The sequence below is a fragment of the Pleurodeles waltl genome, chromosome 3_1 (assembly GCF_031143425.1).
Source record: "Pleurodeles waltl isolate 20211129_DDA chromosome 3_1, aPleWal1.hap1.20221129, whole genome shotgun sequence".
NCBI lineage: Eukaryota > Metazoa > Chordata > Amphibia > Caudata > Salamandridae > Pleurodeles > Pleurodeles waltl.
In genome coordinates, this window is record NC_090440.1 from 1,778,638,104 (window position 1) to 1,778,662,297 (window position 24,194).

The 24,194-nt window shown below is 42.2% G+C and overlaps 1 protein-coding gene across 2 annotated transcripts in view; it reads left to right on the top strand.

Annotated features, from left to right (window-relative positions):
* Positions 1-24,194, top strand: part of MAP3K13 (mitogen-activated protein kinase kinase kinase 13) — a 305,117-nt gene that overhangs the window by 271,674 nt on the left and 9,249 nt on the right. For both annotated transcript variants that reach the window (XM_069225803.1, XM_069225804.1), the window contains exons 11-13: positions 632-1,379; positions 6,368-6,438; positions 15,629-15,926. In XM_069225803.1, the coding sequence (XP_069081904.1) occupies positions 632-1,379; positions 6,368-6,438; positions 15,629-15,926 (1,117 nt within the window). The remainder of the gene's footprint in view (positions 1-631; positions 1,380-6,367; positions 6,439-15,628; positions 15,927-24,194) is intronic.

Consider the following 24,194-nt stretch of genomic DNA (forward strand, 5'->3'; position numbering starts at 1 on the left):
AAGGCGAAAGGATTTAAAACAAAATTGTGTTTACACGAGAGTGGGTGCATTGTGTGTCTGATGGTGGTCAAGTGAAGGAGTTGCGAGAAGGTGCATTCAGGAGAGATGTAAAGTTTGCAGATGGATGCAATATGGAGAGAAAAATGGCGCACTTCCCACCATTTTCAAATTCTGTTAGCCGCCACTGATCAACAGCCCCGTCTGACACAACATGATAGGTGAAAGCCACCACTACAATGCAGAAATAGGCATCCGGCCTCACTGTACCTTTTTGTACCCCCTAGGACTTGCTCTCCCAAGGACCAATGTGAAAACACATAGTCAACGACTCACCCCTCTCTCACATTACAATTTCCCTTAAAAAATGCAGAATTTGAAAATGTTACTCCCCATCTAAATCACGGTAGTAACAGTCTTCACACAGGCAATTTGCACTTTGATATGATTGTTTATTTGGGCAGTATCTCACATTCTTGTTTTGCTTTCTCTCAAACAACAAATACTTTGTAGCCAGTGAAACCAAACTGGTATGTACAAGGATATTGTCTCTGCATTTGAAATTGCTTTCATTAGTAATAATATATTGATTGTATAATGCATAAATCTACTAATAGTGCTGTTTGAATTTTAGCCCTGATTTACTGAAATCTGATGGCATACCGAGCACAGAAGTAGCACCTAGTTGTTCACCACTTTCTGGCAGCCCAAAAATCTCAACACCACCTGGAAAGGGCCGATACCGGAGCAAAACAAGACATCGGCGTGTTAACAGCAAAGGCAGCCACAGTGATTTTCTGGGAACATTAAAAAATCAGTCTCTACAAGAGGACCTTTTGCAACCATCTTCTCAACAGCAATATTGCAACACTTCACGTTGTAACCAACAACATAACACTGAGCAACCAGAGCAGGATCAAAATCACCATAACTTCAATACTCCGAGTACTCACCACAGTCTAAGCGTTCATGGACAAGACATAGCAAATTGCGCTAATAACCTGAGATACTTTGGCCCTGCTGCTGCTCTGAGGAGCCCACTAAGCAATCATGCACAGCGGCGCATGTCGGGGTCCAGTCCAGATCTAATCTCTACCACAATGGAAGCAGACTGTAGGAGGTATTTGGAAAAAGAAACTGAACACTGTGAATGTTGTTTAAGAGACCCAGAGAACCCGTGTCATGTATGCAAGGAGGCTAATAGCAACCAGGATTCGGTTGCCAGTGTTTGTGACTCACCGAGGCATGGTGCCTTGCACAACAGTACAAGATGTGCAGAGAAGATGGAAGGTTTCACCAGTCATAAGCAAAGTATATCCACAGGGACTCCGCAACACTTTACTCCACCAACACTACCTGGAAAGACAAGACCTCTTCGAAAGGTAAAGGCTGTTTAATTAGCATGCACCACATTTTTGCGGCATTGCGGTATATTGTCACTATATCTAAATGAGTGCCAGAAGCACTCACTTAGATGAATTTGGTTTCAATTATTATCTGTCTTTCATTACTGTAGAATTCTCTACCACAATGAACCACATTTTAATGAATCTATGTAAATATATGTAGCATAACAAAAGGGTGTTATTTGTAACACGAGCTCTACAAATAGAAACATCTTTTGAGAACCTTGCAGAAAGAGAACTAGTTGAAGATGATTTTTAAGGGACTGCAGAAGGACATTACTATATGCAGTGCTATTATGTGAGGCCGACAGCATTCCAGAGCTTGAAGGCCTCAACTGTGAAATCATGCCTGTCCGGCCATTCATATGTCAGGCATTGCATTTCAAGGCCAATATTTACATACCTTCGCTCCAAAACCAGTGGGGGCTTCACAGCATGAATGCAATGGGGTGTCTTTTCCATAGTCCTGTGTGGAGTCAGCCAAAAGCATTCCACACATTTTGTGGACAAACATTTATGTTGGTATCTCAGTCAGCTGGTACAGATAGGGCATGTATGAGTTGAGTATAAGTTCAGCCTAAAGATTTGCTGCTATTTATAGACCTTGTCACGGCTATCTAACTTGGAAGTGGGTTCCCTATGTGGTGGAACTGGTTGGAGAGGTGAAGTAGGAGGACCAATAATTTATTTACATTTTTGCCACTCGAATGTAGGCAACCTTGTATCGATTTAGGTTATATTATTATATACCAAGTATATTACTGACGAGTGTATTATGGCCCAAAGAACCATTAAACATGCAACACAATAACTATACATTTTAATTAAAACATCTAACAAGTAATTTTCTTGGACAATTGTAAAGTCCAACTTAATCGTACCATAATATCTAACGTTCCACTGAAAATGATAATCTCTTACCATTACTTCTGGAGAAAGTTCTATGTCTGTGAAAAAAGGCTTTTGACATTTTGTCTTCAGATCTATACATAATTCTTCCAGAGCTTATACAGTGAAAGACAAGACCTCTTGTGATGATCTTTGTACTTTATACACCAAACCAAGCAGCAGTGCATTTTCCTGAATCATCCCTGTGGGAGTGAAGGACAAGTTGGGGGTCGCAGATTTTGCCATTTGGTATACTCGGCACTGCAACTTTGGCCTGGCGGGTCATAAGCCAGAAGCAGTAACAAGTAACTATTGGTCTACAAGTTCTCTGAGTACTGTATTTCTCACACCACTCTTCTAGCCCGTGGCAGTAAATAGAATGCGGTTGAAAGGCTAAAAGAGGCTGTTAGGGAAACAATGAGTGAATCCTAGGATTGTTGATGGTAAAAGGGTATGTGCTGTCTTGTCTGCAACCTGCCATTTGTTGACTTCACATCTAGGCATGGAAAAGAGGCCAAAAAAACCTCTCAGATCATCAATGCTATCCTTATCCCCAGAATAGTTCTGAATTTGATCACATACCTTATACTCACCCGCACTGCTCTTCGGCTAACTCCTGCCAACAAAAAAAAAACAATTTTCCTTACTTCCAGTTTATTCGGTATAAGAAAGTATTTTGTAAGACATGACCATGCTCTAATTTTCAAACGAGCTGAACACATTTTAGTATGATTTGCAGCAACCGTTGCAAATTGGGAGTCAATTCCCTGCATCATAGCTTGCATTAACATAGCGTCCTTTAGCCATACATGTGTACTCAGAAATTTGCTGATGTTACTTGAAACAATTTACCATCTGAAGCCCTTACTTTTTCCTCCAAGCGGCTGGAGATTCCACAAACTTCCTCTTCTACAACATTTTACCATTGAAAATTTACACCACAGGGCAAAAAAAATAAATTTCAGTTAAAAGATCCCGGTTTTGATACACTGTCACTGATGCAGGCATTCAGGAAGCTGTTGCCGTTGTAGCCAATAGTGCAGACTGAAGCATGCCACTAGTAGAAATTCTAAAACGTGGATAAATTGTATTTCCTTTCCAGATGATCAGAAGAAGTTCCTGCCAGGTAGACAAAATGGAAGCTCTTTGGTGGTGTGATTAGAGGCCAACACATCTAAAACATTAGCAACAGTTGCCCATTCAAACCCTTACTATTAAAATCAAGTAATGTCTGAATAGTATGGTCTAGGTTGAATAAAAATTCACTTTCTAGCAACTCATTCATTTGGAAATCATCCTACTCTCTTTTCATGGAGGGGAAGATCAGTGGTTGGCTGAATGTTTGCTAAGTCTTTTTTTGTTGCATTGTAGCTTTTTCTCCCGTTTAGACATGTCTGCGGGCTTAGAAAGTTCACTTCTAATTGCACTTCATGGCATACCATGGAACATCGCACATGGTACCCATCTCACCCATTCAGGGTGTATTGTCCCCCAATACTTGCTTGGTGAAGATTTTTCTAAAAGGACTTTCTGTGCTCTGAAGTTACAAAAAATGCATACCACCACTTTTTAAAACGTCAAAATAAGCCTTCAAACTCTGAATACAATGCCTTTTAGATAGTCATTTTCCTGGTACTTGACCAAACCCCAAACGAGCAATTGTTTCCTACATGACAGTCAACTCCAAGGTAAGTCAAATAACCTCTCTGTTCAGGAATATTCACACATTTCAACACGGACCGTTTTTGGCCTTCTGGAAACACAACATTTACCTCTTGACATTATATTGGTTGTCAATGGAGTCCGGTATCTGGCATTAACTACCATTATGCTTGTCCAAAGGTCCCGTGTTCAGTTCTCCTGATTTCCATTTGAGGTAGGGACATAGACACCTGTTCCCTAGACAAATGATACCTATTTTGTCAGCTGCATCCAAAAGATGGGTGTCTTTTACTACCTTTCAAGGAGTGATGGGTCCAGTTTCCTTGCATTATGCCTCATGGCACAGTTGTTTGTCACTGAAATGCCAGAGTCGTTCAGTTCTAACTTGAGACCCTCTACTCTTGTTTCCCTAGGGGCATTTACTCCTGCGGTGCCTCCTTTTAAATCACCTAATCCACATGAACAAGTACATGCCCATCCTACAGATTAGACTGCTCCCAAGCCGGTTCTCCTGTTGGAATGTGTAGGATGTTGAGGTATTATTATCTCAAAGGGGTGACTTTTATCTGGTTCAATAAGAGATAACTACTCCTTGAAGCAGGAAGGATATGTATGACATAAGGGAGCAAATAAGGCTGTTGTATCTGGAGCTGATCTGATGGAAATTAAACAGTGTTCGGGCCTCAAACTCCAGAGAACCGCTTTAAATACATTCTGTAAAGTGATAATGGTATCCCCAAGATTCACATAACATTGTGTCCAATTCATATTCATACATTTTAACTCAAAGGTTTACACCCTCGTATAGGCACAGATTTACAGATCAGGAATTCATAAACCTTTGCAGGGGTACTAATAGAAACCTGAAAATTGCATGTTTCCATGACAGTTCCTTTTATACACATTAGAAGAATGTTGCATATGCATGTGAAAACGACTTGTTAGTTATTGCACTTTATTACTGTTGCTGGGAAGGAAAATGTTTCCCTTCGAAGAAACCCCTTAACATATATCCCCACCAGTGTTCAATTCCTGTGCTGGAAAGAGAACACTGGTGCACTTGACATTACTAAATGTCTGTTTCCAGGATTAGAATGGATTGTGAATACCCACAAGTGACTGCATTCATCCTAGGTGAAATTCTTGAACTCCTAGATCAAGCCATTTGCATGTGTGAGATAAACGTACAAGTGCAAATATATTTTTGAACTGAGCACTAGTCTGTTTTGTGCAACAAAAGTATTTGATTGTGTGCAAAGCAGTGTCACTGCTGACTGCCTTGAGCAGTGTTCTCTTGGGTGTGTATATGTAGCTGGATATCTTTTTCAGGAAATACCCTCAATACCTCGGACCCAGTGACAGGCATTGCACTCTTTCCTCCATCCATGATTGATGACACGAGGGCAAGCGGTACAATCCTATTGTTTAAGAAAGTGATTCCCAACCTGTAGTCTGGGGACCCGCGGGGGGTCTGTGAAACCTACTCAAGGGGTCTGCAATTACTTTGAAAATGAAAATTAAATAATATTAACTGATTAATAAATTGTATATAAATAAAGAAGCTACGTGTACAATTTCAAAGTTTAAAGTGTTCTGTAAACTTGAAGAAATTTGAAAATGGAGGCATTAGTATAGCATCCACAGATTGATTTCTGGGAGCAGTGCAAGTGCATCAGACAGAATAGAGTATGGACGATGAGTGGCCTCAACTGAAGTTAGAAACAGTCCAACCCCTCCTATTAATACTACAATTTAGATTTTTGTTATATTTGGTTGTGAATTTAATACATTATTTTGTCATTTGTGTATTTGTTTGATGAATGCTTGTTTCTGTACAGTTTGTTTATCGTTAGTGGATCAAATCATTGGAAATGCCTAGGCCAAATTCTCCAGCTCCCAGTAATAACTCAGTGGGGGTCCCCAATTCCAAGAATATTTCAATGGGTCAATGGGGGGGTACCCGGTAATGATTAAGTAGGGGTCCGTAGAAGTTAAAAGGTTAAGAACCACTGGTTTAAGAGCATCCACTTTAAAGTAGGCTCAATCCACATAGCCTCTGAATCTAGCCATCTGATCCAGACTTGCAGACAAGTCTGTTTCACACAAAGTAAAAAAAAAATGTATTCATAAAAAAAACTTTAAGCTAAAACTATTGCAGTTGTTGAGTCCCTTAGTGAGAGATTAAGGATTGCCTATTCATGGTCAACCCAACCTTAAGAAAATCTGAGACACTGAAATATCTCTCGTGTGAAAACTAACCTCCACTGGTTGCAGAATCAAGTGGATCACATTACCCAGTGCCATGATGAGTGGCTTTCTGCCTGTTCTGTTGAAGTAGTTCTTTGGCATATACGTAATGTATACAAACCATATGTAATGGATATGCATCTTGGTTTCTTCCTTACTCTTGGTAGCATGGGGATGAGTCATCCGAAGAAGAGGAGGGAGAAGTGGACAGTGAAGTGGAATTTCCTAGGCGACACAGGTAAAATATAACATGAAATTATGTGCACTGCAAATAAGAACCATTATAAATATAATTCTTCAATGATGGTATACACTCTCCCAAGAACTTATAAAATAGTTGTGTACACAACATGGTGTAAACTTTGGCAAATTATATTGAATGTTAACAATAAGAGCAACATTGTAGCATAATTGTGAGATAGAAGGCCACCACCTTTATTCGCTGTTCATTTTAATCAAGTGACTACTTGCATTCTTCAAAAATAATTTTGTTTAATTCTTAAATCAAAATTAATTTATAACTTGTGCTTGCCTAATACTTACTTGCAGTTGCTAAACCAAACATGGAAGTAAAAATAGTGTGCTCCCTCGTATCTTAAAGGAAGCAAATCTTTCAAGATTGCATTGCATTTAAAATAAAGCATTAACATATTTAGTAAACTATTGCCTAGATGCATATTTTGTTTTCTTAGATCAACCACCATTGCAGATAGGGTCTGGAAGAAGTAACACCAGCAGTAAGTACTATGTTCGATGGCATGTGTAGCTGTAGATACATGTGCTGCGCTTAAGGTTGTCATCTAGTGTTGGGTTCAGAATAGTACAACTTGTTTTTGTTTGAAGAAGTTTTTGAGTCACAGGATCGAATGACTTCTCCGCTTGGTAATACTGTGAGTGGGCATCGAGTCCTTTGTTACATTGTTTTTCTCTGCCGTCAGGTTCCGATGTGTGTTCCTCTCACTCAGAGTTCTTGGCTCCAAACAGCCTAAAACAGGATTCTTTCCATCTTTCTAATGTCGTTGGAATTGTTTATGAATACGTATTCCTTTATATTCGACTCAGTTACACAATACACAATTAGGAATAGCCTTTCCCAACCAAAACAGAGTCCATGCTTTTCAGACAATAATTGCAACATTAAAACAGAACCAAACATACACAGTAAGAACGGTTATGAAACTGTTAGGAGTGATGGTGTCTTGTATTGCCATAGTGCCTCATGCCAGACTTCATATGCGTCCTCTTCAACAGCGTCTCTCTCGTCAGTGGTCTCAGGCACAGGGTCAAATGGAAGATCTAGTGTTGTTGGACCGCCAAACTTAATCTGTCTCTACATTGGTGGAATACCACAAACCTTGTGAAGGGGCAGCACGTTGTATTCCCTGTGCCTCAGATTACTCTCACAATAGATTTCTCAAACACTGGTTGGAGAGCTCATCTCCTCAACCCAACAGTTCAGGGAATATGGGACGATACTCCTCTGGAAGCTATACTCTTGGCAATGAAAGCATTCCTTTCACAATTGCAACACAAAACAGTGTTGATACGTACGGACAACATGACTGCCATGTACTTTCTTCAAAAACATGTGGGGACACAATCTCAACAACTTTCCCACCTAGCACAAACACTATGGAAATGGGTGATTCGCCACCACATTCACATAGTGGCACAATATCTTCCAGGGACAATCAACCACTTAGCAGACCTGCTAAGCAAGATGCATCAACAAACACACGAGTGGGAACTCCACCCACAAGTCCTTCAACAGTACTTCACAAAACGGGGAACATCCCAAATAGATCTGTTTGCAAAAACTCAAAACAAAAAATGCCACAATTTTGCCTCCAAGTACCTACACCCTCAGTCCAAGGGCAATGCTCTATGGATGAGTTGGTCAGGGATATTTGGTTACGCTCCCTCCCCCCCCCCCCCACCCCACACTCTTACCATTCCTAGTATGGAAGATAAAACAATCTTCCCTCAGCATGATGTTTGTGGCCCCTACATGGGCATGTCAATCATGGTACACAACACTTCTGGAACTCTTGCTTGTTCCTCATCAAAAGCTTCCCAACAATCCAGATATTCTGACACAAAAACAGGGACAGATAAGACATCCAAATCCAAAATCACTCAACCTAGTGATATGGCTCCTGAAGTCATAGAATTTGGATATTTACATTTACCACAGGAATGTATGGATATTCTTAAACAAGTAGGCAAACCTACCACTAGACAGTGCTATGCAGCAAAATGGAAACATTTTGTTTGTTACTCTTAAACAAAAAAACATTAACCCTCTTCAACCAACAGTACAGGACATTGTACAATATGTATTATATTTACAAAAGGCAAAATTAGCATACACATCTATTAGTTTACAGCTAGCAGCCATAGCTGCAATTCTGCAAAATAACCAACATATGTTTTTGTTTAGGAATCTAGTTATCAAAGCATTTATGGAAGGACTAAAAATAATAATTCCACCAAGGATTCCTCCAGCTCCATCTTGGAATCTAAACATTGTACTCACAAGACTCATGGCTCCACCATTTGAGCCACTTCACTCCTGCCCCCTACAATTCCTTTTATGGAAAGTAGCATTTTAATTGCTATTACCTCTCTTAGGTGTGTCAGTGAGATTCAGTCATTAATTTTTGAAGAACCTTTCTTTCAAGTTCATAAAGGAAAGATTGTATTAAGAACAAATCCAACATTTCTTCCAAAAGTCATTTAGCAATTTCATATTAATCAAACAATAGAATTGCCAGTTTTCTTCCCAAAACCAGAATCAGTGGCAGAAAGAGCTCTAGATGTTAAAAGCGCTTATGTATTATATAGACAGAAAAAAAGCTTTTAGAAAAACAAAACAACTTTTTGTGGCTTTCTCAGTATCACATAAAGGAGATCCTATATCTAAATCAACTATAGCAAAATGGATATTCAAATGCATTCAAACTTGCTATACTAAAGCTAGGCGACAATTACCTGTACCACCTAGAGCACATTCCACTAGTAAAAAAGGTGCATCTATGGCCTTCTTACGTAACATACCTATAGCAGACATTTGTAAGGCAGCAACATGGTCTACACCACACATGTTTACTAAACATTATTGTGTAGATGTCTTTGCCAGGCAACAAGCAGATGTTGGACAAGCTGTACTTAAAACACTTTTTCAGACAATTGCAACCCCTGCACACTAGCCACCAATTTATGGAGGAAACACTTTACAGTCTATGCACAGCATGTGTATCTACAGCTATACATGCCATTGAACTGAAAATGTTACTTACCAGTAGACATCTGTTCGTGGCATGTAGTGCTGAGATTCACATGCACCCTCCCTCCTCCCCGAAAGTGTGTACAGGGTGCAATTAAACTTATATATATAAAATTACATATGTAAATACATTGCATGGACATATTTTCTATCTTACTGTATATTTTTCACTACTTCACTCTCCCGCCTGCGGACAAACAATCCTTAGCAAAGGACTAGTACCCATGCGCAGTATTACAGAGAGGAGGAGTCACTCAATCCAGTGAGTCGACATTTCTTTTTTCAAAAAACAAGTTGTACTACTCTGAACCCAACACTAGATGGTGAGCTTATGCACAGCATTTGAATCTACAGCACTACGTGCCACGAACAGATACTGGTAAGTAACATTTTCCTTACTTCTGGTGGTAAAACGGCACTAACAACAGAAGACAAAGTTACTGTCCTGCTGTAAAGTTTACTTTGCTAGTTTACTGCTGATAAAAAATGTGCACTAAATTTTTATTACTATTGCATTCACAGAACACAAACACAAAATTTATGATAATTAGGGAAAAAATTGTTTTGATGTAGTCTATAAACCCTTGTGTTTTGACGAATGAGTGGCTTGTGGAGCAATGAACCCTATCCTTGTCGACATAACAAATTATGCTGTTGCCAATGCATTTTTTTTTAATTTTTAATACTACCATTTCATTTTTGCCCTCAGATACTTTCCCCCATGGCATTAGTTTAGCTGCCGATAAAATATGTTACACTGCTGGCTGTATATCTAATGATGGAGGTTCTGGTCAACAGTGGTATGCTGTTGGAGATACTATTGCTTATTGAAGTGGTAATCTCGGTACAGCTGTATTTTTTACTGCTTTTGGTAATTAGTCATACACTTTATAGAATTCTAATGATTCAGGGGTTCCAGGGGTATGGACCAAAGATCTTGATGGGAACTACAATTTAGAATATGTTTTGTGGCCTTAATTGGTAATCCATTAAAAAAAAAGATTGTGTGTTTCACCTAGGTTATCTACACCTGGCTGTTATTTAAGGGAAAACATCCTTGACTTTTATGAGAAACAGATCTTTCTTTGCTCTTTTTTCCTATACATTTGTGAAATGTGAACTCAAAAATAAAGAAACATTTTGAACTAGAACATTCCTGCCAATCTAAAGACAAAATTTTGTTTTGTGATAATATGACTTACACTTAGAAGTAAATTACTGCTCTTGTCTCATCACCATTTTGAGTGTAAATTTAGTGCAAAATGTAGACTTGCATCTTCACCCTTGAAACCAGTGGATGAAGCCATATTGCAAGCTTACAACTAGTAGCATTTCACTTATAGGTGGAGATTTCCACTACCGATGAGGAGATCTCTCATTTTCTAAAAATATTTTATTTATTTTATTGTGAAAGTAAAATACATTAAAATAATTATTCTTACCTTAGAACTAATAAGATGTTAGAGCACATTACATTTTCATAGTAAACGTTTACTGAATAATTCAATATATTAACTTATTTTCAAAATGTAAATATTTAGATAAAATAAAACCACACAACATAGCAGGTTCATTTCATCAATATTTAATCAATGTATTTAGAGGTTCTGTTTATATAAATTACATGATCATTTTTAATGAAAGTTTAAAAATGTAATTACATTTTTAAAATAAGTTGATTATTAATTTGTAAACAAATAAAATAGTTAATTATTAATTTTGCATATCGAGGTATATATATATATATATATATTCAAAAGTCAAAATAATGTAATTATTTTAATATTGTTTTTCTATGCAGTGTTACCTGAAGTCCCTGTCTCCATTATTTTACTCACAGGCTGGGCTGGAGTATATTTTGAATTTTTTTTGTCGCCTGTAAGGATGTGTTAACCATCGAAGTACAGTTCCTGAATAGCAGTGATCTTACTCTATTGTGGGTGTGTGTTTATATTAGCATGCCACTCCCTAAACCCCTCCTTGCCCCTTTTATAAACCCTGCACATTTAGTAGTAGATATTCCTCAATTTCCCAGCACTCTCACCCAGTCCATCTTAAATTTACTACTAAGTAGTAAACTTACATTTGCGCAGATCACTCCATAGAAAATATGAGAGGTGGAGATTTCCACCCAAAGATTTGTGAATTGTATTTTGTAGTAAGAAGTGCTAATGGTGTATATTACATATAAAGAGAGAGCGCAATAATATATAGGTAAAGATGAAACATTTTGAGGGGGGCTTTACCTCCCATTAAAAATAGTAACAACACAGTATTTGATACTTCATACTTACAATACCTTTTCAGGCTTGCAGTGCTGCATAAATTGTGGGAAAAAAGCAGGTTACCCAAGGTTTGGGTGGACAACAGCAGCTTATATGGAGCATTCTACTACAACAACACTGACACTCTAAATCTGCTCACCTTTTGGTGGTGTTTCTCCAGTGGAACTTTAGGGAGTAGCAGTCTTTTTAAAGATGTTTTTTCAGATATTTCTGTTATCAATGATGTCATAGAACATATCATACCCGAGGTAATTAATAAATTAAGATATTTAGCAATGCATGATGAGGGCATAAGTATAATTCATTCTGTAAAGAAACCATAAGCTATTTGAGATAACCATAACTGACTAATTGAATTTAAGTGGTTTTCCCAGTCTAATATGCTATGTTATAACTGACATTTTCACCTAACTAAGGGTTGCCTTTAACTTTTGTTCTTTTTAGTGAATTTCTAATTCTTTTAATTTAAATTAAGCTATTATTACACTATAACATCACTTTAATCTTTTTTCACTGACTCCCTGATTTTTATTTTTTATTATTTTGTTTTAAGCAAAATGTTCATTGCCATGCATAGCGTAAGGTGGGACGCAGACCTCCCCTCACCCCCCATCCCTCTGTGCACGCCAACTATGGGCCTGGTTTAGAGTTAGGCCGATGGGTTGCTCTGCCTGGGATAATGGATTCAATGACCAAGGAGACAAACTGTATTTTTTCTAGTGTTGCTGCTCTCTGTGCAGTCCTCCACAATATTAAAAGAAAATGCTTGACCATGGCCCTTTAGGGGTACCAACAGGATCCAGAATCATTGAATAACAAATAAGCGGCTCCTGCTGTTCATTTATTCTTCTCTCTATTTTTTTTAAATTTAATTTTGGGTGTCCGGGTCCCACCCTGGAATCCCAAACCTTATATTTTATACTTTCGGGGGGTAGGAGGCTCCAGTGCCCAGCAACTCCTGCCGGCTATGCAGCCAGCACCCATACTTGGTGACCTGGCTATTATTTTAAAGCAGATGCCATTGGGGCACCCATAACATGGCCAGGTTTTAAGGACCACAGAGGGATCCTCAAGACCTCTGCGGCGATTGGTGGCTCCCCAGCCAGCATCCATAGTTGGTGGACAGGACCAAAGTTGTGTTCTCTGCCGGGAGAGTGGAGCAGGAAATAAACATTTCTTTTTTTACTGCCCGTCCTCTCTCAGGTACAGAACAACAGTGTCCCAGGAATGGGTCGTTGGGACACTTCTTTGATCAGACCATGTGCATGGAGTCCCCGAGACTGGTCTATGACTTGGGGATAGAGTCTGGAACCCCTACAATAAATTAACATATTGGCTGCCCTGGGATGGGAGCCCCAGGCTCTCCTGAAGGTCAGGGAGAGGGGCCAGACGCCCCTTCCCAGAGCCTGGCAGATGGTGTCCCCAGCGCCTGAGAAGCTTGGAGGAGGGAGCCGCCCTTATCAAATAGATTGGGCCCCAGGGATGGGGTGTCCCGGGGATGAAAACAGCTCTGGGGGCGTTCATCTCCCTCCCCTTAAATATACCATACCCCAGGGAATGGGCCCCAGGGCCCTAAATGGCAGTGTTGACCATGCTCCTAATGGGTACAGTCCAGCCAGAACTGCCAAGCCAGGTCCTCCCTGAACCGAAATACAAGCAACCCAAGTTTCACCCTAGATTACTTGGCTTGGCAGTTTGGGATGGACTGCTGCTGCGAGGAGCAGGGTCAACACTGATTTGCATATGGCTGGGTCCAAACTGAGGTGGCATGGTGAGCAGAAGAATGTTATTATTTGGTTCCACTTCAAAATGCAATATTAAAAACACTTTTCCATATGTATTACACCTGCTCTTCTATCTCAACTGGAACCCAAACTTATTTTGACACCTACATTTAAAGGCCATTGACATTGACCAGCACCAACCAATGAAACACTTTTGTCCACCACAAGAATCAAATTACATGTCTGACATAAAAATGTTACATTCTGATAACAAAAGGAGTAAGAAAATAAGTAATCTTATTTGTTATGCTTAGTGCTAATCACGTACCTCCTCTCTCAGCCACTAGTAGTTTGAGTAATCACTGCTGCCTATTTGAAGACTAGTCAAGGTTAGTTAACACACAGTCCACAGGTTTTGAACAATGCACTCTAAATGTACTACTTTCTCTTATAAATAAACAGTGTCTGTATGAGCAAAAATATTTTTCCTGTTGGTATCTAAAAGTACTGGAATCTACTCTGTCTATTCAACTCCTTCCTAGTCTTTTACTGTTTGGGGATGCCCCGAAAAGGTGGCTCTTTACACCACATATGTAGGTTTTTATGTATTTATTGGTATTTATCAAGTGAAAATCTAGCTCAAGAACTAAAGAGTGCCCCAGAAAGTACCAAGGATCTTTCTGGGAACCATGTCTTTGTTGTCAGTATCTGCTGGCGCCAGGACATCCTTTGTGGTAGCGGTTCAGCTCCACAAGTGACAGATCGATCGATAAGCTTTCTGACATTTTCTTATTGCTTTATATTGTAGAATTTGATAGATATTTCTAATATCAGTACTTTTGGTGCCTTTTCATAATTCATTGTACCACACTTTCTGTAATGAAATAAGCAACAACTGTAATTTTCCACAATTCCATAGTAAAATATTTAAAGCTAAAAACAATCTCTGCAATAGTCAACCAGGCCCTTCAAGTTTCCTTTCCAATTTAATGAGTTATGCCTTTGCAGGGACACATTAAGGCATTTAAGTGTGTGTTAGACCATATGTGACTATATTGGCTCTATGAATCATTAGAGGTAAAATTTAGTTTACAGTATCATCTTGATATATCCTTTTTCCTAATCAACCGAAAGACACCTACTCCTCCTTCAGTCCCAGAGTCACTGTTGTTTCCACCTCCCATTTTCTGTGTTTTTAGGCTGAGATAGTCTGGTGACTTATTCCTTTAGATGCTAATATGCCAAAACTATTTTCAACTGATTTTTGTAAGTCTGTCTCAGTTGCATCATTTGGGAAGTTTGATCACTCCCTCATTTTGTGCAACCTGCTCATTGAGGAGAGGGTAGACTGATACCAAGTAATTTACGAGTTACAGGATCAGTGTTAACCGGTGCCAGATGAAGGATTTTGGTGGCTCTTGTTCTGCGCGATATTGAATTTTATTACCTATCTTGTCAAGCCTGCACGATGTGCAACAATATTATACTTAAACAGAAACAGCTGAAAAGTGGCTTGTCCTGAGCCTGAGAAATCCTTAAAATTTCAGTGGGTAGAGAAACATAGTGAAAGGCTGAGGCAGGAAGAGTGCGGAAAGAAGGATCTTATAGATAACTTAGTAGAGGTCAGAGAGAGTGAGAAAAACTGAGGAATATCTCACCATCAGTGGACCCCTTAGAAGGTGCAGGCCATGGTCACTTGTCCACTATGGCCATTCCTTAAAACATCTTAACTCACCAATAGAGACATATTTTAGTTTACTCTGGACTGGTTAAAATTAATTTTGGCATGGCTTCTGTGCTTGATTTGTGGCATGTTTACTTTTGTCAGAAATGAAGAGAAGCGAAACTCAGTTATACTACACCGGATATTTGTTTTAAGTATAATTTTAATGCACATGGATTCACTTTTAATTTTAATACACAGGGATTCACTTTATTTGTTAACTAGCTAGTTGATTTGTGTAGTTAAGGGATTAAATCCTAGCTACATACTGAATTCATTCAGCCAGTGAATGAAATTATTTTTTTATTAGACAAACAGGCTTAATATTACTTTCATAATAGTAATTAACACAATCTGTTGTGATGTTTGATTAACAATTGTTTGCATTATATGTTTTTTTCCACTATCAGGCCTCCTCGTTATATGAGAACATGTCAATCCTACTCTACTTTCAGCTCAGAAAATGTGTCTGCATCTGATGGAGAGGAAGGGAACACAAGTGACCACTCAAACAGCCCTGATGACTTGGCACATGGGACTAAGGAACAATTTGCTGATAAACTAGAAGACATGCTCTCCCAGACCCCGGAGATCCCTATTGAGATCTCAATGCAGTCAGACGGTCTTTCAGACAAGGAATGTGCTGTTCGCCGGGTGAAAACACAGATGTCCTTAGGAAAGCTTTGTAAAGAGGAGCACAGTTATGAAGTAAGTGGAAACGTATAGAAATATCTAACATGGTGATCTTTGTTCTACTTACCTTTGATCATTATTTAGCATGCTTATGTTAAAGGTTTTACGGCCCTATAGAAATGTAAGGATATAAGTAATAGAACAGTGGTCTCAAACTGCTTCTCATCAATTAAAATACTTCTGAGCTACTAATGTTGCTGTAGTGACCACATCAGAGACAGCCACAATACTGGCCACGCCTTGCAGACTTACTAGTAGTGGCCACCCAGATGCATGTTTTAATATTGAGTGATGCCACAATATCATACTCAGAATATCGACTACTAAAATATCTGAAAGCCACCCCCTTTTGATCCTGTGTTGCCTCCCTGAGAAGACAACCTTCTAGTAACTAGCTTTGACGTTGTGCTGTCCTGCCATAATGTACCCCTTACAGTTCCAGCATACACTATTTCTTTACCCACCTGATCCTGCTGTTTAAGGTGATTATAACCAGTCTATGATATCGACAACAATGCATATGTTTGTTGGGAATATAAATAAAGTTTTAAAAAACATGTTAATACTTGTGCACCCCTCAGAAACATGCTGTAACTTTTGAACTATGGCATTCTGAGAATTCTGAGAATGGTATTGTAAATTTCCATATGCTGCTTAGTCAGTGAGCTTTATTACTGAACACTTATTGCAATATTGTCAGCTCAGTTGGGAAGACTCACAGTGCAGTCACCATTTCCACTCTTACTAAGGCACTTACCTGACTGGTATGCAACTTTAATTTAAGCCATCAACCCACACTCAACACATTCTTCGTAAGCCACCTACCGGCTATTATAACTGGGATTCCTCAATCACTCAAAAACATGGCATGGCATTCGCATACGAGGTTCACAATAATTGTTATGAATAATTCAGCATGAGCGCTTAAGAATCATTTAAAAAAAAGAAAAACATATGTAGGAGTAAACAACATATAGTTTAAGCATTGACGTCAGTACAGTAAACTATTCAAACTTAAAATTAATAGTTTACATACCAGGAATCTCACTTACTCTTAGTACATTTTTACTTATCACATTGGCACATAGGAACCTGAAGTTATATTTCTGTTTCTGTTATATTAAATTGTTTTGTCATGTAAAAAAAAAAAAAAAAAAAAAACAGCCTGCAGCTCTTGTAAAATTTGCTAAGACTGATAATTGTTAAAAAAAAAATAAAAAAAAAATAAAAGCTGACAATCAATGCATACCATTCATGAATTGTTCGAGTGTGGCGATAAACCTGGTAGCATGTGCAGGAGGATAAAAAGTGCCCAAAATGAATTAAGGAACAACAAACCTTATTTAAAGTTTGACTGGCACGATTTAAAATAAGTCAATTGCACTCTAAATACGTACATTTTGGCAGAGTATCCTGTCTGCCAAACTCTAAATAAAGCATCATGGTCCTCATTTTAAGATTGCCGGTAAGTGCCGCCTACCGCCGCGGCGACAGCTGGCAAAAAATCATCGCCACAACTAACAGCGGTCTGCCCAATTATGACCACAGCCAGATTTCTGCCACAAGAAGGGCGGAAATCCTCCTGTGGCCATACTGGCGGTTGGTGTGAAGGTGGTACTGCTACCACAAGCAGCCCCACACAAGTAGAACGCCGCCAGCTGTATTATGACAAATAGTACAGCCTGGCGGTGTTCTGCTGGCAGGCGTTGCTAGCGGTAGCAGCGCCCTGTCCCGTTCCCTGCGGAAGGCCCCCCTGGATGCAGGTAAGTTGGGTTTCAGACTGGGGTGGGGGGTGTTGTGTGTGTGTGTGTGTGGGGGGGGGGGGTTGTGTGCATGAATGTGTAAGTGTGTGTGTGAATGCAAATGTGTGTGTAGTGTTAGCGTGGGTGTAGGCATGTGTGAGAATGTGTGTATAAATGGAAATGTGAATGCGTGTCTGCTTGTCCGTGTGAATGTGTGTACGGATGTGTGTGAGAATGAATGGATACATGCATGAATGAATGCGTGTATGCCTGAGTGAGTGTGTGTATGCGTGGTGCATGTCTGCGAGTGTGCGTGGATGGGGGGGTGGGGAATCAAAGGGGGGCATGGATGGATCGTTTGGGGGGGGGGGGGGGGGGTGAGCCTCTTACCAGTGACAGGGAAAGAGTTCCCTGTCACTGGTAGGGCCCACCGCCATGGTTTGTGGCATTGTTAGCACGAAAACCATGGCTGTAGGCAGGTTCATAATGCTGGGACAATTGCACCCGCCGGGCTGGAGATTCTTATATCCAGCACAGCAACTGCTACCGCCATGGCGGTCAGAATGGTAAAACATTATTTGAACCATCTCCCTCCTTCCCTGCCCTACCCCAGGGGATTAACATTAAGGGCAGGAGCGCAACTTTTTTTTTATTTTTAATTTTTAATCAGGACCCCAGATCTGTTTTTGACACCACCACGCCAAGGGGGTCTGGGTATCAGTAACCTGCTACCTTGGATCTTTTTTCAGGATAGTGGACTGAGTCCCTGAGTCCTAAAACGGCTGCTGCAACATCATTGTTAATATTGTGACAGCTAAAAGGATGTTATCTTCTGAGCGGTCTACTACGTGGATTCTCAGCAACTTGAAATATACATACATTTTGAACCTTATTTTCTCAGAAAATACTGAACGGATTTACACCAAATCACAAAAAGCACGGTTCTGAATCAAGGTCTAGCTTTTTGCCAACTTTGATGTAATTCCTTTAACCTGTTTTGGCAGTAGCTGTGCCTAATTTTCCTATGGAAAATTGCAGGGGGAAAAGTTTTTTGGGACCTCCTCTCCCTTTTTGTCAGCCCCACTTGATTGATCACCCTGAAGCTTTTGAGGAAGAAACTGAGGTGGATGAGACTTTTTTTGGTTTCATTAAGATTCATCAAACAGCACTAAAGTTATTAGAAAACCAAAAGAACAAGTTACTTACCTTTGGTAACGAATTATCTGGTAGAGACTCTATTTAGCTGCAGATTCCTTACCTTAGAATTCCCTGGCGTTAGCTTCAAATCAGTAATTTTTCTGCTGAACTTTACCATGCACGTGCCGTCGAGTGGTGTTGTTTGGATCTGCGTGCGTCGGCCTGCTCCGCGTGGTGTCGTTGGAGCCGTCTGATGTCAAGGTCTTCCATCTAAGCACCACCCGGCGCGTGTTCGTCAGTTCTTTTCCACAACTTCCCACGCCAGAAGCGCAGAGTCATGGTAGAACCAACAAGTATTTAGTTTTACGCTTCATTGTTTGAGGAAAAAGACATGCCCTTGAGAGATGGAAAAATAAGAAAACATGATGTATATATCTGCAGAGTGGGGAGGCCTGGGTGGGTGTAAGGAATCTACAGCTGGATAGAGTCTCTACCAGATAATTTGTTACCGAAGGTAAGTAACTTGTTCATGTGATAGAGACTTCTAGCTGCAGATTCCTTACCTTAGAATAGATACCCCAGCTATAACTCCTGGTGGTGGGTTGCGAGGATATACTTTACACCAGGAAGTCCTGTAGGACCGACCTGGCAAAATGCCCCTCTCTCCTTACCTAGCTATCAAGGGAGTAGTGTCTTGCAAACGTGTGCAAGGAAGCCCACGTTGCCGCTTGGCAGATCTCAAGTACCGGCACGCCACAAGCCAACGCATTAGTAGCAGCTTTCCCTGTGGTAGAGTGAGCCCTGAAGCCCTCTGGAGGCTGCTTCTTATCCAAAGCGTAGCAAGTCTTTATACAGAGAACGACCCAGCGCAAAATGGATCGTTTCTGTACTGCCCAACCCTTCTTTGCACTAGCGTACCTCACAAAGATTTGGTCTTCCACCCGGAACTCTTTTGTGCAGTCACGGTAGAACGCTAACGCTCTTTTTGGGTCCAGCCGATGGAGACGCTCCTCTTTCTTAGAGGGATGCGGTGGCGCAAAGAAGGTGGGCAGGGTGATATTTTGACCCAGATGGAAAGGGGTCACCACCTTGGGGAGGAAAGAGGCACGAGTTCTGAGGACTACTTTATCAGGGTATATTGTGAGATACGGCAGTTTTGATGATAAAGCCTGCATCTCACTCACTCTCTTGGCAGATGTGATCGCCACTAAGAAGGCTGTTTTGATAGTGAGCAGCCGGAGAGGACAGTTATGTAAAGGCTCAAAAGGAGCACACATTAGAAAAGTGAGTACTAGATTAAGGTCCCACTGTGGCATCACAAAAGGCACAAGTGGAAACATATGTACAAGCCCTTTTAAGAATCTCTGTACAATGGGAGACTTAAACAAAGATGGTTGATCGGGCAAGTGTAGAAAAGCTGATAAGGCAGCAAGATAGTCCTTAAGAGTCCCTAAGGAGGATAGAATAAACAGCACATAAGCAAGAGAAGAAGAAAGAGGATCAATACACCTCTGTACAATATGAACAAAACGTTTCCACCAGCAGACCTAAATCGACTTAGTAGAGGGACGCCTGGCTGCCAGAATGACATCCCAGACTTAGGGAGTCAGGTCATAAACCATCAGCTGTCGCCGCTCAACCTCCATGCATGAAGCCGCAAGGTTGACAGGTTCGGGGGAGAACCTTCCTCTGCTATTGCGACAGAAGATCCTCCAAAAGAGGCAGCCTGATTGGAAGACTGATGCTCATTTTGAGAAGCTCTGGATACCAGACTCATTGCGCCCAATCTGGAGCCACTAGGATTACTTGGGCCCGGTTTTTCTTGATTTTCTTGAGAACTCTGGGCAGAAGTGGTATGGGCGGAAAGGCGTACAGGAGGCCTGAACTCCACTCGCAACAAAAAGCGTCACCTAGCGATAGCCCCCTTGGAAACTCCAGCATGCAAAACTGATGACATTGTGCGTTCTCTGCGGAGGCAGACAGATCTAACCAAGACTCTCCCCACTGATGAAAGAGTCCTTTCGCCACCTCTGGATGGAGATACCACTCATGATCTGCTAAGCATCTCCGGCTGAGTTCGTCCGCTCTGGCGTTCAGAGAACCTGCTAGGTGTTGAACCACCAGGGTTATGCCCTGCTGTTACAGCCATGTCCAGAGACGCAGAGCCTCTTGACAAAGGGTCCACGACCCAACACCGCCCTGCTTGTTGCAGTACCACATCGCAGTGGTGTTGTCCGTGAACACCTGCACTACCTTCCCTTTCACAACAGGAAAAAATGCTTTTAATGCTAGTCGGATTGCCCGAAGCTCCAACAAGTTGATATGGAGCCCGGATTCCACCAGAGTCCAGCGGCCCCTGAGCTCCACCTCTCCCAGATGGCCACCTCATCCCAGAAGTGATGCATTAGTCACTACTGTGAGATCTGGTTGGGGAAGGGAGAGGAGTCTGCCTTTGACACAATCACAGTTTGCAGTTCCCTCAGAGATATGAACCACATCGTTAAGATTTCCCTGATGCTGTGCCCATTGGAACTTCAGGACCCACTGCAGAGCCCTCATATGCCATCTGGCATGCTTGACCAATAGGATGCAGGAAGCCATGAGTCCCAACAGCCTCAGAGTCTGTCTCACTGAAATCCAGGATAGAGGCCAAAATATCGGTATCATTACCTGAATATCCTGGACTCGATGCTCGGGAGGATAGATCAGAAGTGCACTGTGTCCAGAACTGCTCCGATGAAAGTGAGCTTCTGAGAGGGAGTCAGGTGTGACTTCGGCACATTTATAGTGAACCCCAGCGAATGCAGGAGTTTTGCCATCATCTGGAAATGGGTGACGAGAGCCTGGAGCGTCTGAGCCTTCAACAGTCAATCGTCTAGGTAGGGGAAGAATGAAATCCAGTTGAGCTGCCACCAGCGCCATCACTTTGGTGAACACCCGAGGGGCACTGGCGAGACCGAAGGGGAGCACACTAAAGTGAAAGTACTCGTGGCCCACCTTGAACCGCCTGTGGGCGGGCAGGATGGGGATATGAAAATACACATCCTGCAAGTCCAACGCTATCATCCAGTCTCCTTGGTCTAGGGCAGACATGACCTGGGCAAGAGTGAGCATCTTGAATTTCTCCTTCTTGAGGAAGAGATTGATGTCCTTTAAATCCAGGATAGGGCGAAGGCCCTTGTTCTTTTTGGGAATCAGAAAGTAGCGGGAACAACCACCACTGTCTACTTCTGACATCAGGACTCTTTCTATAGCTCCTTTGGTCAAGGGAGCCGTAATTTCCTCGCAGAGCAAAACCAAATGGTCCTCCATCAGCCGTTCTTTTATCGGAGGGATAGAAGGAGGAAAAGTCCTTCTGTATGATCTGCAAGACCCATTTGTCCATTGTGATGGAATGCCAGTGAGGGAGATGAAATTGAATCCTCCCTCCAACTGGACTGACATGGTCTTGCAGAACCACACTAGGAGGGCTTGGGTGCTGTGGAGGGGGGCTGAGTGGTGGCTGACCTCTGGCCAGACCCTCTGGGTCTGACGGTACCACGACCACGTCTGCTCCCTGGATGCTGTGAAGCCAGAGGACAGTGGCTAAATTGTGGCTGGCGTGGTACTTCGCCCATTCCGAAGCCTCAAAAGGGACAGAAGACAAACTGCTGTTGAGCTGGCGCCGAGAGGCCCAAGGGTCTGGCCGTAGCTCGAGAATCCTTGAACCTCTCAAGCGCAGAGTCTGCCTTTTCACCAAAAAGGCGCGAGCCATCAAAGGGCATGTCCATCAAACTCGACTGGACATCCCCTGAAAAGCCAGTAGAATGAAGCCAGGTGTGGCGATGTAGGGCCACTGTCGACGCAATCGCTCTACCCAGAGAGTCGGTCGCGTCCAATCCACACCTGATTGTAAACTTGGCTGCATCTCTCCCATCCCTGACAGCTTGGGTGAGGGTGTCCCGTACGCCCTCTGGGACCTGGGGCAGCACCTGTGCCACTGTATCCCATAAAGTATGGGAAAAACAGGCGAATAGGCAAGAGGTGTTTACTGACTTCAGTGCCAGGCTGGAGGAAGAAAACAACTTCTTTCCAAGTTGGTACAGCCTCTCGGATTCCCTATCCGGAGGGGCGGAAGGGAAGGTACCACAGGAAGTGGAGGCTTGGACAACCAAGCTCTCCCGGGTGGGGTGTTGGGTAAGAAAACTAGGATATAGTTCTGGAGCAGGTCTATGGCGGCGGCCAACTGTCCTATTCACAGGAGCCCCTGTGCTGGGTTTGGACCATGTTCCCAGAAGGACGTCCGTTAAGGCCTCATTGAAGGGCAACATCAGCTCTGATGTAGTCACCCCTGGTTGAAACACCTCTGTCAGGAGATTCGTCCTGACTGGCACTGTGAGCAAGTCTAGGTCCAAGACCTCAGCTTCCCTATGCACCACCATAGCATAAGAAGCCCCCTCCTCCGTAGCCACGTTAGGAAGAGAGAGCATGCCAGCATCTGGGAAGTGTCCAGTCCACTGGCTTCCCCTAGTCCCTCATACCAGTCCTGTTCTTGCTCCAATTCACACTCTAAAGACTCCTCAGACCCCCCCCCACTCCTCTCATGTGCCTGGCTGTTCAAAATAAGGCTCAGGCAATGATCAGGGCCTAATTGCTGCCGTCGAAGTCTGAATCCGCATCGTACGATGTCATTCCGGCTCCGAATCATCCGGAATGAGGATGGGGCTACCACCAATGGGCACCGGTGGTGGAGGAAGTGTTGACGTCGGACCCGGTGGAGGTAGACTGTGAGAGACTGGTGCTGGTCCAGATCCGCTATGGGATCCTGGGGTCCCCAATAGTGCCAAAGCTGCCGACGCCAAATCCGATGGGGCCCCTGCTGACCCTGCGGGGCCTGAAGACACACCCGAGGGGGCAGCCCAATCAAAAACAAGGTGCATAGCCTCATAAAACTATTATCTGAGCAGGGGTCGCTCCAGTCCCTGGAAAAGGGAGAAGACGCGAAGTTGGCCCTGGTGACGGCTGCACAGAACCGCGCTCGGAACGTCGATGTTCCTTAGACGCCTCGTCGGCCGACTGCCATGGCGAAGTCTAAGTCCGTTTGGACTTCCTCTTGTGCCGTTTGGACTTCTTCTTGTGCCTCTTACCTGAATGAACGGATGACCTCTAATGCGAGGAAGAGGAGTTGGAGCTCCAGGAGCGGTACCACAATGTCCTCCTCCTACTGCGGGACCATGACCTCCTCGGAGTCGCGCCAACCGAAGCGAGCTGTCGGACAGCCAGAAGTTTGAGGGATCTCTCCCTCAAGGCCTTCGGAGCCATGGCCCGACAGTCTGAACACTATTTCGAATCGTGGTCCTTTTTGCAGACACCAGAGACACACTCTGTGCGGATCCGTAACAATCTTCGTGGAAGACATGCTCAA